Raw genomic sequence first — 16,402 nt, 5'->3', positions numbered from 1 at the left:
GAATTCTAATGCTTGTCCTGAAAACCAGGTTCTTCTTCAGGACTGGCAAGAGAAATATCAGCACATTTAGGAGAAAACATTCCCCACTCTGTGTGGCCACAGGAAAGCAGATTTTATGTCATGCCACTGACATGGCCCTTGCAAACACTGGTGACAGTGGTGACAACTTATAAGGCATCAGACCTTGTTCCCATGTCCCGGGACTGGAACCCTCCGTGTCTGACATCTGCTCATTCACTTGATCTCTACAGGTTGTTGCCCTGATAATATTTTATCAACACCTGTTGTCTGCAAGGGAGAAAACAGTGCATCCATTTTCTCACATGCTCGGACATAAAGGTAAATAGGTGAATTTGATTCAGCTGCCTGATTTTTCTTTTTTGCAAAACACTGTGTCTCGTTTGCCTTACCAAGTTATTCTTGACAGGAATGAAAATAGTTTAGAACAGTTCCATGAACTCGGCCTTTTAACAAGTGTTCACACCTCTGCTCACCTCTGGCAAACGAGTGGCTTAGTTATAGGGTAGAATTTTCAGATGCTTCATTCCTCAAATGTTCCCTCCTCTCTACAGGAAAAGGAAATGGGAAGTAGGAAAGTTCCCAGGTGGACAGGAAGGGAGTCCTTTCTCTTTAATATTTTATAGGTCCCCAGGCAAGCGAGGAGACAGGCCCATGTAAGAGCAGCTTCAGGTTTCAGGCCCTGAGCCGCTGAGTATTTCTCCCAGGCGGCAGCAGCCCCGGATCCTCTGAATGAATCCAGCGCCTGGTGGAGAGTTTCCTCCTGTCAGTTCTCAGAAGCTGGCTCTGCAGAATGAAGGCATTATGGCTCCCCCTGCGTGAATACTGCGGCCATATCTTGGGAGGGGTCTCAGAGCTGAGGCCTGAGGGTTACTTTAGACCGGGCAGGTCAAGTGCAGGCAGGAGATGGCTCAGGGCAAGTGAGCCGGGAGTTACTTTCCTGGGATTTTGGAGCCTGCAGCCTCAACTCAGGTATGTCCCCTTCACGTCTTTAGGGGTGCGTGATGCTGGAGGGGGCCGTTTCTCTCTCCCATCCCCTACAAAGGATTTCCATTGGACACAGCTGTCTCATCACTGTCCCTAGGGAAGAGGAGGGTCTTAGAGGAGGGAGTTTGGGGGACGGAGCTGCCATGTGCAGCTTGGCCTCGATCACAGTCTACCATGGGGGCGCATACATGGATCGGGAGAACTTGAGAGTCCCCACGGTCCATCACTGTGGGAGAAAAGTCTGCTTGTTGAAGGTGAGGCCCTGGAAGTCTCCTCGACCGCATTCCCAAGGTAGATTCTCCAGAGAGACACCTGATGTGGGGTTAATCCCAACTCCATCCGCCTGACTCTCCATCTATCTCATTCACCTTTAAAAACGCCCAACCATTTTTTTTTTTTTTTTTTTTTTTTGCACTGGGACTTGAACCCAGAGGCACTCAACCACTGAGCCACATCCCCAGTCCTTTTAAATATTTTAGAGACAGGGTCTCATTGAGTTGCTTAGGGCCTTGCTAAGTTACTGTGGCTGGCTTTGAACTCACGATCCTCCTGCCTCAGCCTCCCCGGCCACTGGGATGACAGGTGTGCGCGACCGCGCCCTTTATTTTTTATGGTGGTGTTTGCTCCCCGTGCAAACACAGAGCAGCAGCCCCGCGCGCCTGAGCGGGCCACTCACCCAAGCGCGAGGTCTGCTTCCTCTTGATCTCCGTCAGCTTGGGGATGGGGTATGGTCCGTAGCAGTGCGTGAAGATGACGCAGAGCTGCTGGCTGATCACTTCGTTCTGTGGAGAGAGGAGAGTTGCTGACTGGGGGCGGTGACACAGGCGTGTGTCCCCAGGCAAGCGGAGGCTCGCGCTGTGCAGGCTCCCTGAGAAATCCCCTGGAGAGCACGCCTTCCCTGGGCCCTGGCTGGTCCTGGACTGACGGCTCTACGTCTGCTATCTGTTTCCAGTGAGTTCTCTGCTGAAAGCTGGAGAAATCTTAATGAAATTCTTCTGTCTCGCCACGATCATTTATTATCCATGGGAAAGCAGATTTCTGTCGTTCATAAAACAGAAAATAAGTTTTTGATCTCAAATCCCTCTTTACCAATAATCTCAAATTCTGGAAGCCGCTAATTGGCCTGAAATGAGCAGCAGGAAGCCCTTTGGGTCCTGTGACTGCACTCTCCAAGAACACGACCAGTGTTCCTGATTCTGCTTTCTTGTGAGTTAGCCTCTGGGGGCTGGCTGAGGCATTTCTGGATCCAGGAGTAATCATTCAAATCGCATTTTGGGGTGGGGAGGGTACTGGGGATTGAACTCAGGGGTACTCGACCACTGAGTCACATCCCCAGCCCTATTTTGTATTTTATTTAGAGACAGGGCCTCAGTTGCTTAGTACCTCATTTTGCTGAGGCTGGCTTTGAACTCGAGATCCTCCTGCCTCAGCCTCCCCAGCCCTGGGATTACAGGCGTGCGCCACCACACCCGGCTCAAATCACATTTAAAAAGCAACAACAACAAAAATCCAGCAGGGGGCACTTCTGTGACCCGGAGTTCCAGTGCCCTTGAGGACTCAGGCGGAGCCTTTGTGATCGGCCTTCAGGCTCACGGTTTGCCCTTGGGCCATTTCTGTCCATTCCTCTGAGATGATTCACAGCGTTTTGCACTTTTTATGGGGCAAAGGAGGATGAAATGAGGATGAAATTAGAAAAATATTGACAGTTTCTATGGTTTGGATAAGTGTCTCAAAGGCCCATGTGCTAAAGTGTCACGGTCCCCAGCCCATGATACCCGTGGGAGGTGGTGGAACCTTTCTGAGTTGGGACCTAGTTGCGAGGTTCTTGGGTCATTGAGGAAGCTCCCTCAGGGGGCTTATGGGACTTTTCTGCTCTCTCCCTCTTTGCTTCCCAGCTGCTGTGAGTGAATGGCTAGGGGGTCCCACCATGGGGTGCTGTTGTGCCTCAGGCCCAGAAGGAATGGGGTCGACCAACCACAGCCTGAATTTCCTCTGAAACTGTGAGTCAAATAAACCTCCCTTTTAAGTGGATCATTTCAGGTAGTTTGCTGTAGTAACAAAAATCTGACAAACAACAACATATTAAATAAGAAAAGTGGTTACAACACAGTTTGTACTTTTTTTTTTAGAAATAAAATCCCTAAAAAGGTTAGGAAGAATAGAGCAGTTGTTTTGGGGGAAGGTGATGGTTTTCTTTTCTTTTTATTTGTATTTTGTGCAACAAAGGAGTATTGTTTTTTGTATTAAAATATAATCAATACAATCTTGGATCTTAAAAGATGGGCTTGGGACCACTAGGATGTCAGTGAGTCAAGGTATTCTTGAATCTAATTCATTGTGCTCCCAAGGCAAAAGGACACCAAGGAAAGAAAATCCAAACGCTCTGGTTAAAGTGGCTAGGCTGCAGAAGGTATGTTGTCACTTGGGAGTGATTCACAGCGTGTAACTACTGTGGAGGAAAAAGGAACTCTGCTTTCAAGGATGGTGCCTTCTAACCAAAGGGCGCCTGGTGCTCCTCTCCTTAACACTCAAAGCAGTGACTGCTGGCCTCGTGGCTGAATGCAGTGGTTCTCAAAGTGTGGTCCCTGGACCTTCTGGCTCAGACACTCAAGAGTGGTGTCCAGAAAGCTGGATGATCCCTGCAGTTGGAGAACCATGGGTTTCACGTGCTGTGATTCTCCCTGGTGTTCCACCCGGGCTGTGGGCTGAGAATGGGTTTTCTCTGGCCTGAAGCTTTGCCATTCACTGCGTGCCACAGCAGCCTCAGCAGCAAGTCTGAGAGTCCGTGAGGAATGCACACTGTCACCCCAGTCCCACGGGACCAGATCCACGTTTTAACACTCCACATGTGACCCCCATGCAGGGTCATGGAGTAGCACTGCGTCAGGCAGAACCTTGGCCCCTACAGGAGAGGGCGCTCTAATCCCTGGGACTGAGGACCATGAGCCACCCTTTGCTCACGCATAGGTCACCAGACAGGCGGACAGGACCGTGCAGGGGTGAAGCTGCTGGCTCGGTCTGGGAAGCTATAACTAAACACCTTAAACTGGTATTTGGACAACAAAAAAATTGTTGGCTTCTGGACAACAAAAAAATTATCTCTTCAGTTCTGGAAGCTGAGAAGTCCATGATCAATACGGGGCAGGTGCACTGTGTGGCGAGACCCTGCTTTCTCACGGATGGTGGTTTCCAGCTGTCCTCATGTGGTGGAAGGGGCAGGACATCTCTCTGGGGCCTGTTTTGCCAGGGCACTCATCTCAATCAGCTGCCGGAAGCACTCCTTCCCAATATCATCATCTGGGGGTCGGGGTTTCAAGGCATGAATTTTGGGGGAGCACAAACGTTCAGAACACAGCAGTGACAAATTAGTCAACCTTAAAGCAGAGAGATTAGCCTGTCCTCTCTGGGAGAGCCCAGTGTAACCACATGAGCCCTTAAAAGTCCAGGCAGAAGAGGATTCAGAAGGTTTGGGGACAAGAGGAAGTCACGGGGCTCTGATTCTGGGAAGGACTTGCTATTCTGATGCTGGCATCAGGTGGAGGGACCACAGGGCAGCCTGAGAGGGGACAGGCACCATTCTAGGGGAACAGGGGACCCCAGCCAGCAGTCAGCAGCCAGCAAGGAGCTAGACCACAGTCCCACAAACACAAGGAACAAAGTGAGCTGGGAAACAGCTCTTCCCTGAAGCCTCCAGAAAGAGACACCATCCTGGTGACAGCTTGGCCTTGCCCTTGGGACCCTGAGAAGAGAACTCTGCTAAGTCACACCGTCCCCAGGCATCTGAGCCATGGAAACCACGAGTGATACACAGGTGTGGTCTTGACCCTAAAACAATGGGTAAGAATCCCCGTGTCTAAGTTTACCTCAGCTGAACCATATGTCATCACCTCTGTGACCCCAGAGGGCCAGGCGCATCGTGGATGCTAGATGAGGACTTGCTGATTGTGAAGACGATGGGACCTGCTGCCTGCAGACCTGCTTTGCGCAGCCCGTGGGATGGCTGTCCCCGGGCCTGCTCACCCGCATGGGGTTTGCCTTGAGTCTTGCTGGACAGTCACGTCCCCAACCCGCTCTGAGGGGAGTAATGGAAATCCATTTCCAAGATGCGTGGCCTGAGCCGCCGGAGCTCCTGCTGTGAGGATCATTTTTTTGTGGTTTTGATTGATTGGACTTGGTAGGTGTTTACTAAGCAACCAAAGTGTCCTGCACCATGAGAGGAGTTGCACCAGGGCCCCCAGAGCAGCCCCTCCTGTCCTGGAACTTCCAACCTGACCTCTCTTTCTGACTTCAAGATATATTGTGTCACCTGAGGAAGTAGCTTTAAGTGGCCACATTTGTCCCAAAGGGATGATCTTCAAATAAGCTGGGGAGGCGTAGCTCCTTCCGGCTCAAGCAAGGGCTGTGCGTGCTGACTTCGTTCGCAGGAGTCCCTTGTGACCGGGGAACAAGAGTAAACTCACAGCAGAGGAACTTGACGAACATGCCCCAGTCACGTGACCAAGGTCAACATCAAAGGCGATAATGCTATTGATGGACAGACAGTGGCGCCGGGTCTCTGGGTCTTCCTCCACCAAATCCAAACTCCAGTCTAAGCTTGAGAAAAAACTTGGGGTATATTCCACTGGAGGGGTGACCTTCAAGATGCCCGATGAACTGTGAAGGCATGGTGGCACGTGCCTGTAATCCCTGCAGCTCCGGAAGTTGAGGCAGAAGGATTGCAAGTTCAAATTCAGCCTCAGCAACTTAGCATGGCCCTAAGCAACTCAGGGAGACCCTGGCTCAAAAAAATATAAAATAAAAAAAATAAATAAAAAAAGGGGCTGGGGATGCGGCTCAGTGGTTAAGCACACCTAGGTTCGATCCCTAGTACCAAAAAACCAAAACCAAACAAACAAAAAACTGTCAAGGTCATCAAAATCCAGGAGCATCTGAAAAATCATCTCAGTCTAGAGAAACCCGAGGAGATGGGGCAGCTAACTGTCTTATGGTGACCTGGAGGGATCCTGGAGCTGGAAAAGACACTGGGCAAGAACTAAGGCCATCTGAATACAGTGTGGGACTTAGCTGGTAATAATGCATCAGTGTTGAATCATTCATCAGAACGAATGCGCCCTGTTAATGTGAACTGTCCATCACAGGGAGAAGCAGGGGAGGGGTCCACGGAAACTCTGTACCATCTCATCAATTTTCCTCTAAATCCAAAAGATGGATGACTTAGAATCCATCTAAAAAGATGAAGTCTATTGAGGAAATCTGTCCAGGGAGGAAATAGGATATCTACAAGGAAAGAACTCGAGGTTCAGCAGAGACCGGGAAAGAGGGCGGGCTGAGGCGAGTGTGACCCCCGGCAGGTCCTGGGCTCTTTCCACTCGTCCCCCAAAGGTTTGATGGACGTGGGCTCTCTCGCGCGTGCCCAGCTGTGATCCATCCATCCATCCTTCAGATATTTCTTGAGCACCTACTAAGTGCCAGGCACTGGACACTGCTGTGCCCAAGGGGCCCTTGATTCGCTGGTGTCTGTGGAGGTGTCTGCTCCAGACCTTCCCCGGCTCCTCCTCCAGGCAGTGGGATTACAGGTGCAATCCGTTCTGGTCGCCGGGCATCCCAAATGGATAGGGACTCCGGGAGGGCTCCACTGGGCATGAGGGGCTGGCCGCCAGGCGTTTAGGGGCGTCACTGTGCAGACATGGCCAGGCTTAGCTCTGGACCCGACCCTGCAGGTGGCAGAGGGAAGGAGCCTGAGGCTCACTCTTCTGGAGGCAGGTGTGGCGTGTGGAGGTGGCTACGTTGGGATAGACGCCTATCTTCTCCTCCGCGCGGCACATGTGAGCGCAGTGCTTTGAGGCCAGACGCTCTCTGAGGCAGAATCTCAGGGGCAGCAACCAGCCTTGCAGACAGGGACCAAGCTGGAGTCCGGGGCAGGGCGGTGGGTGGGTCTGACCAGGTCCCAGGACACAGCGGCTGGTTAGCAGTGCTGGGCACGCTGGTGGGTCCCTACCACTCAGGTCTCACGCAAAAAGCTGGGTGTGTGTCTGGGACAAACTTGGGTCCTAGGACTGGGAAGCATGTGGCCCCAGAGAAGAACCGAAGGGGGTGAAGACAAATTCTTAACACCTTGTTACCATGGTGAGCTGGACTCCAGTGGCCTTGGGGCTCTTCCCACCTCCTCCTCTACCTGGCAATCTTCTGTCAAGAGCAGAAGCACATTTCTTTCAGAAGGAGCACGGGGATTAATCCCCAAGGTCCTCTGTGGGTGGCTCAGGCTGGGGCTCTGTGCGGTGGTGCAGACACAGAGAGTGGTTCGGCTGGGGCTGGGTCCCAGTTGTGGCTCCTCACTCCCTAGCTCTGTGACCTTGAAGTAGTTACTCAACATCTCTGGGCCTCAGTGTTCTCTTCCAAGGTGGGTTCAAAATCCCTGTCTGATGAGGTCGCTGTGAGGGTTAAATAAATCAACTCTTCACAGTGCACTGTTAGGAGGAGCCAAAGGAAAGTGCTAAGGTCTGACCATTGTTTTAACCCGAAGATAGCAGTTTCTCACAGTTGAACCTAATCCCAATTTTATAAGGTTCCAAAATGTTATAAAATGAAGAGTAGCTTTTAGGGGAAGGGAAACCCCACAAACCTCAACTCATTAAATGTCCACATCCATTTAAAGGACATTTCAAACCTTGAAATGCTAAAATGTGAAAAGAGCTGTTTTGGAATCAAGAGTGTGGCGTGATCACTACTTTCTGGGTACCCAACAGGCGACTCAGTGGCCAGTGCACGTGGCCAGGGATTCACTCCTGCAGACACACACTGGGCTGCCTCTGGCGCGGCTGCCCACCCCTGGTGCCCACCTGGGAAAGAGCAGGAGGCGACCAGCCCCAGGGTGCCACCGGAGTCCCCACGGGTGGGTAGACACACCTTCTATCTACAGCGAGCGAGGAAAGCTTTCTATTTATGATGCTAATATAATGTTTCCTTTTAAAATACCTTTAAGGGAAAGCAAGTTGATCTAATTTAAAAGACCAAGTCCATCATCAATGGCATAAATGACATTCTGATCTACTTAGGGCTTCACATAGTATTGTTTTTCCAGAGCTGGGAAAAGACCTGAGAGCAGGAGCAGATGACCGGTCTAGGGACTCCTCAGGCTAGAGGACTTCCAAGGTTCTTTCCAGTGCAGACTTCCTGGGTCCGTGGCTTCAGCAGACTTGAAGTGACCTGGGGGTAACCGTCCCCTGGGAAGAAGTTTCCACGGCTGGTCCACCAGCGTCTGCTTTCGTCACTGAAGAGGAGGAAGCTGGCATTCCACAGTGAGCTACGTGCTACAGGTGACACCCCCCAAAAAAGCAAAGGGACAGGGTGGCCGCGCCGTTGAGAGCATGAGCTTTGGGTCCAGGCTGCCTGGGTCAGGGTCCTGGCCCTGCGGGGTGCCCTGCTGAGCTTCAGGTCTCTGAAATGGGGTAATAGTAATAAACCCTGCTCCCTCAAAGTGTCCCTGTGAGGAGGGGGTGATGAGCAGGGCCTGGAGCGGCACCCAGCACACGGCGCTCAGGAATGTGGAGGTCACCATGTTTAAATCCAGCCCGGACTCCAGTGCCTGCGCAGGTGCTGACCACGGGGGAAGGGGAGGCCAGGAGCATGGTGAGCGGGTGACAAGGACGGGTCCAGGCAGCTCTGCTGAATGAATCCAAGGCAAAGGCGAGAGCCGCCGACCCAGCCCCTGCTCCAGGACCCCGGAAGTCTGACAAACCGGGAGGGCCAGCAAGCCGTGTCTACACCGCATCTCGCCGTCCGAGGGTTGGAACCCACAGTGCGGTGCAGTCGGAACTGGGAAAGCCTCTGCTGGCGTCTGGGGGTGCCTGACGCTTTGGGGGTCTGGGCCCACGTTATTTGGCAGGCGCCGTTTTGTCGTGGGTGGTTATCAGAGAGGAAGAGGCTCACAGAGGCTGGAGCACTTCTTCGCGGCTTCGTGGTCCAGTTTGTTAGTATTATTTTCTGCTTCAGTGGGGACTTTCTTTTGGTGAAACCAGTTGTTGTCTGACTCGGGGCTTTGGAGATGCGCCTGCTTCCTCGGGGGTGTCTGAGGTCCCAGGGGCTTTTGGGGCGATGACCCAGCCGTCGACTGAAGTTCACGAGACCTATTACTGCTTCTGCTTCTGGGAAGATGAAGGCCACACACTTTTCCTGATTCCTCAGGCTGAGTTGTCCTGCTTTGAATCTGGTGTGTCCCCTCTGAAGCTCATGTTGAAAGGTGGCGTGACCATGGAGGGGGATTAGGTTCTTAAGAGGGATGGATGCAGCTCTCACGGGACTGGACAGGTTATCACGAGACAGGGTTGTGATAAAGCCCGTCGTGTCTCCTCTGTCTGCTCATGCCTGCTTGCCTTCCAACTTTCTGCCATGAGTTGAAGCAGCACTGTGATTCCAAACAAGCCTCTTTACTTTATAAATTATCCTGTCTCAGGTATTCTGTTATAGCAACAGAAAACAGAACTAAGACATAATTACAGCTAAAATCCCTGGATATTATATATGAAAGAATCCTAAGAAGACTCAGAGATGGAGGGAAGAAGGAATACCAGCTAGGGATCTTGGGACTGGATAACACAATGATGAGGTCACCAGACTTCCTTTTTGCTGAATACGTCCCATTCTTGATGTTGAAGAAGTGGTCACTCAGAAATGCCAATGGCACAGAAAGAGAAAGTCTCAACCAAGATTCAACCAAAGCCTGCTCACTCTACCCAAAGGGGCTACCTACCAAGACAGGAAACTTCTAGACAACAGCTGCTCAACTCTTGCCATGACAGGAGAAACCATAGTTCCACTTTACCAACAGAAGTCAAGGAGAAGCCCAGATGTCCATGCTTACTGGGCTACAACAGGGCACCTCCAAGCCTCAACTGAGGTGTGCCATGGAGGGTCAAGGGGGGACCCTTGCATGCCCTCTGCAGGGTGGGGTGTCAGCAGAGACCATGTGGGAGTGTGGACTTCCTCTCCCACCTGGCAGTAAGAAGGCATCCCTCCCACGTCCTGCTGGGGTGTATCAGGAGAGTCCACGTGGGGAGCAAGAATTCTTCCCCCACCCACCAAGAAAAACCTTCCTCTTTGGGTGTCAACGGAGGCCAAGAGTGGAACCTGGATTTCTACCTGCACCTGGCAGTGACTAGGTGTCAAAAAGCCAGCAAGAGCTACGGAAGATCCAGTGTCTCAGAAGAAGCCCTGGTCTTCACTGCAAGCCACGCATAACATCAAGGACCAGAAAGACCTCAGAGCGAATGAACGGAGATAATCAACCAATGCCGCACCAGGACAGCAGGATGAAAGACGAGGGAAAATATGTGCAGGCCATATAGCTGACAAAGGACTAGTACCTAGAACACATAAAGAACTCTCAGAATTCACAGTAAAAAGCACGCCATGCCATCAGAACTCAGGCGGGACACCAGGAGGTATTTCAGTGAAGAGAACAGGCGGATGCCAGAGCGCACGCCTGGGGAATGCTGGACTTCATTCACTCTGCCGCCCTGGGAAAGGGCTGCCTCTTACCCCGAGGTCACTGGGACGTGTAGTACAACAGTTCACCAGTAGGGGTGCCACCCCACCCCGCAAAGTGCCATTTTTCCTGGACTGACCCTCCCAGCAATGAGATGCTGGTGCCCCATCTCGGCTCCTCCACTCTGAGTGACCAGTACAGCTGCCAGGGAGCAGGCTCTGGTCCACGTCTCCTGGCAAAGGCCTTTTCTTCTTCCCGTGTCTCAGCCGTTGCTGTCAAAGCTGTTGGTGACCCCCTCTCCTCCTTCCACCGCATGACCTACCCAACTTTCTTGCTGTCAGACACTGAATTGTCATCAAGGGTTCCCCAGATCCTGCCGGCCCAGCACACACCTGCCCCTTGGGGCTCCCAGCCTCCGACACCAGGAAAGGCTCAGGTGTCCTCCATGAGGACGATTCCAGTTATACCACGAGGGACCGTTGTTCTAGGATTACTTCTGCAGGAGAAAGTGCGGTCTGATTTTCAAAGGCTGTAAGAGATGGGGCACTGCTGTTCATGAGCCGAGGGTAGCCTCTGCCCCGGCTCCAGGTTCTCACACGCTTGGGGTCAGGTTTTGAGAACCATTTCCTGTCTAATGAGCTGTCCTGGTCAAACAAGCCCTGGCTCCAGGCAGGATGGAGTATACGGCGGGTGCTGGTGGTCACGAGGGTGGCGGCGCTCTGGGTGCTCGGCGTGTCCTGCTTCTTGGTCTGGCTTCTGAATACAGTGTGTTCACCTTGGTGAAAACCAATGAGGCTCTGTAGTTACCACCTGGGAACTTTTTTGTGCAATGTCATATCAAAGTGAAGTTTACTTTAAAACCCACAGGTGGGGTTTTCTAAATACACAGGATGCCTCAGCACATTCTGGAAATCCCACTGTAGCCCGAGGCAACGTTAAAAACAGAAAAGGTAAAAAGCAACAGAACACAGGACGGAAAGAGACCAGCAACGCTGTTCGCCAAAGCGGTTTCGTAGGTAACCGCGGGTGAAACCCCTCTTATCCGTTTACTTATTCTTGAGTTGGAGGAGAGGGAGGAGGCGGTTGGGTCTGAAATGCTGCCAGCAGGTTTTGCTCTTTAAGGACTCGGAGAGGCTCATTATTCTAAGGCTGAAGCACCTGCTCCCATTTGGGGACTCGGTGGGTCTGGACACCAAGCACAAATCCAGCCTGCAGGGGGCCCAGAGATGCTGGGCTAAGGACAGATGCTAATGAGAACAATGACTGGGACTTGCTTTGGACCTGAGGCCAGGTGTCCCGAGAGGCTCTGAAAGCAGATGGGCTGCGTTTGCTGCTTCCTTACTAAGGAGTCATCCCTGCTGTCTGGAGAAGGCAGTTCCAAGTCCCTCTGCACTGAGGGTGCACAGCTCATTAGCCTGGCCCGGGAGGGGGTCCCACGCTCCCTTTCATTCACAGGTTAGTTTTTCTGGAGACTTCACAGGCTCCATCCTGGACCCCAAAGTTCCACAAAGCCAGTTTTGTGGGCAGAGGTAAGAGGGCTGGCACTGGAAGCTGACGGATGGAGCTCAATTCCATCTGTCACTTTCTAGCTGTGTAACTGTCTCCATGCCTCAATTTTCCTGTCTGTTAAATGGGGATAAGTATAGTATTTCCTTCAAAAGTTGCTGGTGAGGATTGAATGAGTTACTCCTCATAAAATGCTGAGATTAGTGCCTAGCATATAGTGAAACAAGAAATGTAAATTTTAGCTTAAAAAAATTCCAATTCGCCTCTTGAAAGAGTTCATTATAAAAGGGTTCCGAGGGCAGATGAATTTGGGAAACGCTTTATTCCCTTGGTGAATTAGGATATTCAGGGCTCTGCAGAGAGAGATTTTAAATGGCGTGGCCATTCCGAGGCGAGGAGCTGACTTCAGGCCTTCGCACCTGGCTGGTGCCTGAGTGGCCCTGGCGTGCTCAATATTCTGACACCATCCCTGCTGAGTGTTGGCCTTTGCGGCTTTTGGAAAACCCTGGAGGTGCCACCTCCCCTGGTGAGCCCATCTGTGTGGGACAGACACGTAGGGATGGTTCAAAGGGCACTAGGGCATCGACTCATTTTACACTCACCTGAGCATGTTTGTACAATTGTCTTCCCCATTAGCAGACTGGGAAACTGAGGCAGAGAGAAGTGGTTTGATTAAGGTCATAAGGCTAGTAAGGAGCAGAGCTGGGATTTGAACCCCTGAAATTTGGCTCCAGGGTCCACGACCCCAACCACTGTGCTATCCTGGCCCTGTGCTCACTGAGAAGCTTGGGGCATGGGATGGTTGAGTCGCACAGTCCTCAGAGCCTTCTGGGCAGAGTGGCCCTCCCTGGTGCTTCTCGGGTCACAGTACTGGTCACTGGCCACCACGCCTCCCTTTGCCTTTAGGCCATTGACCTTGAGGGCTGGTGGGGACAGTGCCTCCAGGCTGTCCATTCCCTACATTTCCCTTCAACACATAGGACAGGACCACATAGCCCCCTGCCATGGACTGGAGTGTCCACGTGGCATTGCCAAACAAATGACCCAAGAAAGATTTTCTAAGAATGAATTCCATAATAGCCCAAGAGCCAGACTGAAGTGTGGGAGGGGACAGAGCATTTCCTGGCTGCCGGGAGTGGAGCTGTTGTCAGGGCGAACCCCAAGGGGTCAGGGCCAGGCTCCTCTGGTGCTGTCCACCTGGGAGCCTTCCCCCGGGGCCTGGCTTTCTGGAAACCGCAGGTTCTGCACCCTCTTTTCTGGGGAGCTGCACCCACTGCGTCTTCCTGGTGGATGCCTGTTGTCCATGCAGGCCTGGCGCAGGGTGGGCACCTCAGGAAGCCACTCTCCTCCCCTCTGTCCACTCCCGCCTCTCCTCGCCTGTGCCATTTAACTCTGTCTTCCAAACTGCCTCAGAGGCTGTTGGGACACCCCGCTGTGGATACCGTCCCAGCTTTAGTGCACGGTCCTTGAGTTAGAGACCGATTTGCCCACAGGCCCGGGTGCCTTGGGACATAACAGACGTTTAGCAAAACAGCTGCTTCACAGGCAATCGCGCATGCAGCGCAGCCAGCCGCAGGCACCTGTGACACCTGTGGCCGTGGCTGCAGCCATCCTGCCCGCAGGGCAGTGTCAGGTTAAGGGCCATGGAGACCTGGGGTCTGAAATCTGGCCTCATTCTCTGCCGGGGTCTCAGACGCTCGTACCTTGCTTGCTTTCAAGATCTCAAACATCAGGGGCAGGCCTTGGGTCACCAGCTCCTCCGTGTACTCCTCCTCCTGAATGGTCTTGAACTCCTTCAGCAAGCACTGGATGAGAGGCCTGCGGTGCTGCTGGAAGGCGATGCGCAGAGACTCCAGCCACGTGTGCAGAGTCCACGGCACGCCTGCGGGGAAGAGGGGCAGGGAGGGCGGGCAGGGGTGGGGCGGGAAGGAAGAAGACAACCGGAGGAGGAGGTCCGTTTTTATCTGGAAGTCGGCCTTTCCCCGGGACACTGCCAGATCACGAGACCGAGGTGCTGCCTATCCATGAACAGAGCCAGGGCTTGCCCAGCTCGAAACCGAAGGTCTCACCTCCGCAGCTCCGATCTCTGGACTACCAGCGTGCGTTTCTGCAGGCCTCGCAGCCACCGGGGCTGCATTTTACAACACACAACTGTTGTGTGGCGTGTTGGCATTATTACGCACACGACGTGGGCATGGCGCCCTTGAGGGCCGAGGTCGGAGTCTCCATCCCCGCTACTTACTGGGAGAGGGGGCAGGGAAAGGGATAGTCTGGTGCTGGATTAGGTACCACGGCCACACCCAGATGAGAGGTGAGACCTGGTGAAACCCCGCTGTGGACCGCACCGTCTTCCCTACTGGCCAGGGCGGGAGTCACATCTGTAGCTGGGAGGACACGGCTGCAGGTCCCCTGTGCGAAACGTGTCCCTCTGCAGCACTGTGTCAGGCCTCCCGCCTCTAATGGTGGCCTCCCTAGCAGCCAGCTGCTGTCATTCGCTTCTTCCCCTCGTGGTGAGGCAGAGACCAGAGAGGGAGAACACGTCTCACCACAGTTTACAACAGGACGACCGTCCAGAACCTCTGAGCTTCATCATCATGCAACATAGGCTCTCGGACAAAGATATAAATGTCCCCCTCGTGGAATAGCCATCCACCTGAGAGAGGCCAGCACGGCCACACGGAGACTGTCTTCAGTCCTCAGTCTGTGTAAAGGCCACATCTTGTATTTAGGGACCCACTGCCAGACCCCTTCAGGGCTCACTTGCCCTAAAGCCACCAGTCTAGTGACGCCTAAGCTGGTCTCATTCCCCACGGCACGAGAAGATGGTTCTGGGGTAGCTCACTCAAGGAAGAGCCACCCTGGCTTCCCTGAGAGTGACCCTGGCCCCTGAAGCTTCGTGGAGGAAGACCTGGTAAGGAAAGGAGCCTCGGCCTGGTGGCCGCCTCGTGGAGTTGGTGCTCTAAGGCGGCCTGTCCTCGGCCGGGAACCACCTGGGGTGATTGTTAAATATAGAGATTTCCAGCCTTGAGCCATGCAGACCCTCAACAGCAGAGCCTCTGGTGTAGGCCTGGCAATCTGTATTCAGACAAGCTCCCCAGGTGATTTGGATGCCTGACCGGAGTCCAGAGTTTGGGAGCCAGGGCAGGATGACCTGAGGATGGGTCTTCAGAGCAGGCAGGGCGCAGCTCTCTATGGGGACCATGTAGGCGTCTCGACCTGAAAGTGTTCCCTCAGTGAAGGGGAGGTTCCTGGGTCCCCTTGGTTGTGTGTGTGTGTGTGTGTGTGTGTGTGTGAGAAAGAGAGAGACAGAGACAGAGACAGATGGAGGGAGAGAGACCTAGAGCCGGGCAGCAGTGCCGTGCCCAGCAGTGGAAAGGGCCAGACTGACCTATGCTCCTGATATCAATTGTGACATCCACGTAGCCATGCTCAGCGCTGTGATACATGGCCTCCCTCAGGGCCCTCAGTTTGGCCTTGCTGTTGCGGCTGGCACACAGGGGGGGCGGGGCTGACTCCGCCAGGTCAGTCCCCTCGGCCAGAATCTCCTCCAGGGACAGGATATCGCTCTTCTCCTTCTCTGGCTGAGCGAGCAGTTTGCGGAACACATTCCTGTCAATCATAAACCCAGAGAGGAAGACACTCAGAGATGGAAATGGCTTGGCTGGGGCAGGGGCGCGGTGGGAAAGTGGAAGGCGCTCACTCTGGACCAGGGAACGATGTTTCGGGGATGGAGGAGGTGATGGGACATGACCATCCTTGCTCCCTGGAGGACAACTTGGGGCTAAGTAGCATCCAGAGGGCTCTAGAACTCTACCCTCCTAAGGGCTAGCCTGCCTTCCCGCCAGTGAATTCGCTTTACTTGGGGTTATAGATCATAAAATCAGATGGAAATCCTGAAGGCGACTGAGAACAGAAGTAGGCAAAGAGGAGGGGTTCTATTTTTTCTTTTTGTATGGAGTCTTCTCACTTCATGACAGTCGACGTGATTGATGTACTCTGACCCCAACTGGCAAAGAGTGAGGTGTCTCTGTGGATGAAGCTGGTTGGGACTGAATACAGCAAGCCAGTCTGTGTGGATGTGACCATGGAGCCAGCTTTTAGCAGAAACCTGGCAGGAAAGGTCACTCTGGCCAGGCCTGGGGCCTAGACCACCTCCTGCTGCGTCTGGGCTCCACATCCAGAAATAACATGGGTCTGGGGTAGGCCTGGGAATCTGCATTTTTAACAAGCACCGCTCGGGACCTTGAGGCCGTGGCCCATCCTAGCCTACCTGTGTCCGTGGGCTGCGGCCTGGCTGAAAGAATTCATATCCCCCTGGGGGGTTGTAGAAATTCCATTCCTGTACATGGTTCCTATCAGGGGATCCGCACCACGCTCCAACAGCAAACTAACCAGCTCAAAATTTCC

At 53.2% G+C, this 16,402-nt stretch overlaps 1 protein-coding gene across 3 annotated transcripts in view; it reads right to left on the bottom strand.

The window, feature by feature from the left end:
• Abtb3 (ankyrin repeat and BTB domain containing 3) overlaps nt 1-16,402 on the bottom strand; it is a 268,246-nt gene that overhangs the window by 18,566 nt on the left and 233,278 nt on the right. For 2 of the 3 annotated variants that reach the window (XM_047551618.1, XM_047551619.1), the window contains 4 exons: nt 16,266-16,401; nt 15,384-15,604; nt 13,699-13,877; nt 1,682-1,787 (listed from right to left, as the gene is read on the bottom strand). In XM_047551618.1, the coding sequence (XP_047407574.1) occupies nt 1,682-1,787; nt 13,699-13,877; nt 15,384-15,604; nt 16,266-16,401 (642 nt within the window). The remainder of the gene's footprint in view (nt 1-1,681; nt 1,788-13,698; nt 13,878-15,383; nt 15,605-16,265; nt 16,402) is intronic. The other variant, XM_047551620.1, reaches the window with a different exon arrangement.

Source organism: Sciurus carolinensis, chromosome 4 (genome assembly GCF_902686445.1).
Source record: "Sciurus carolinensis chromosome 4, mSciCar1.2, whole genome shotgun sequence".
NCBI classification, from domain to species: domain Eukaryota; kingdom Metazoa; phylum Chordata; class Mammalia; order Rodentia; family Sciuridae; genus Sciurus; species Sciurus carolinensis.
This window is presented reverse-complemented; position numbering and strand designations above follow the sequence as displayed.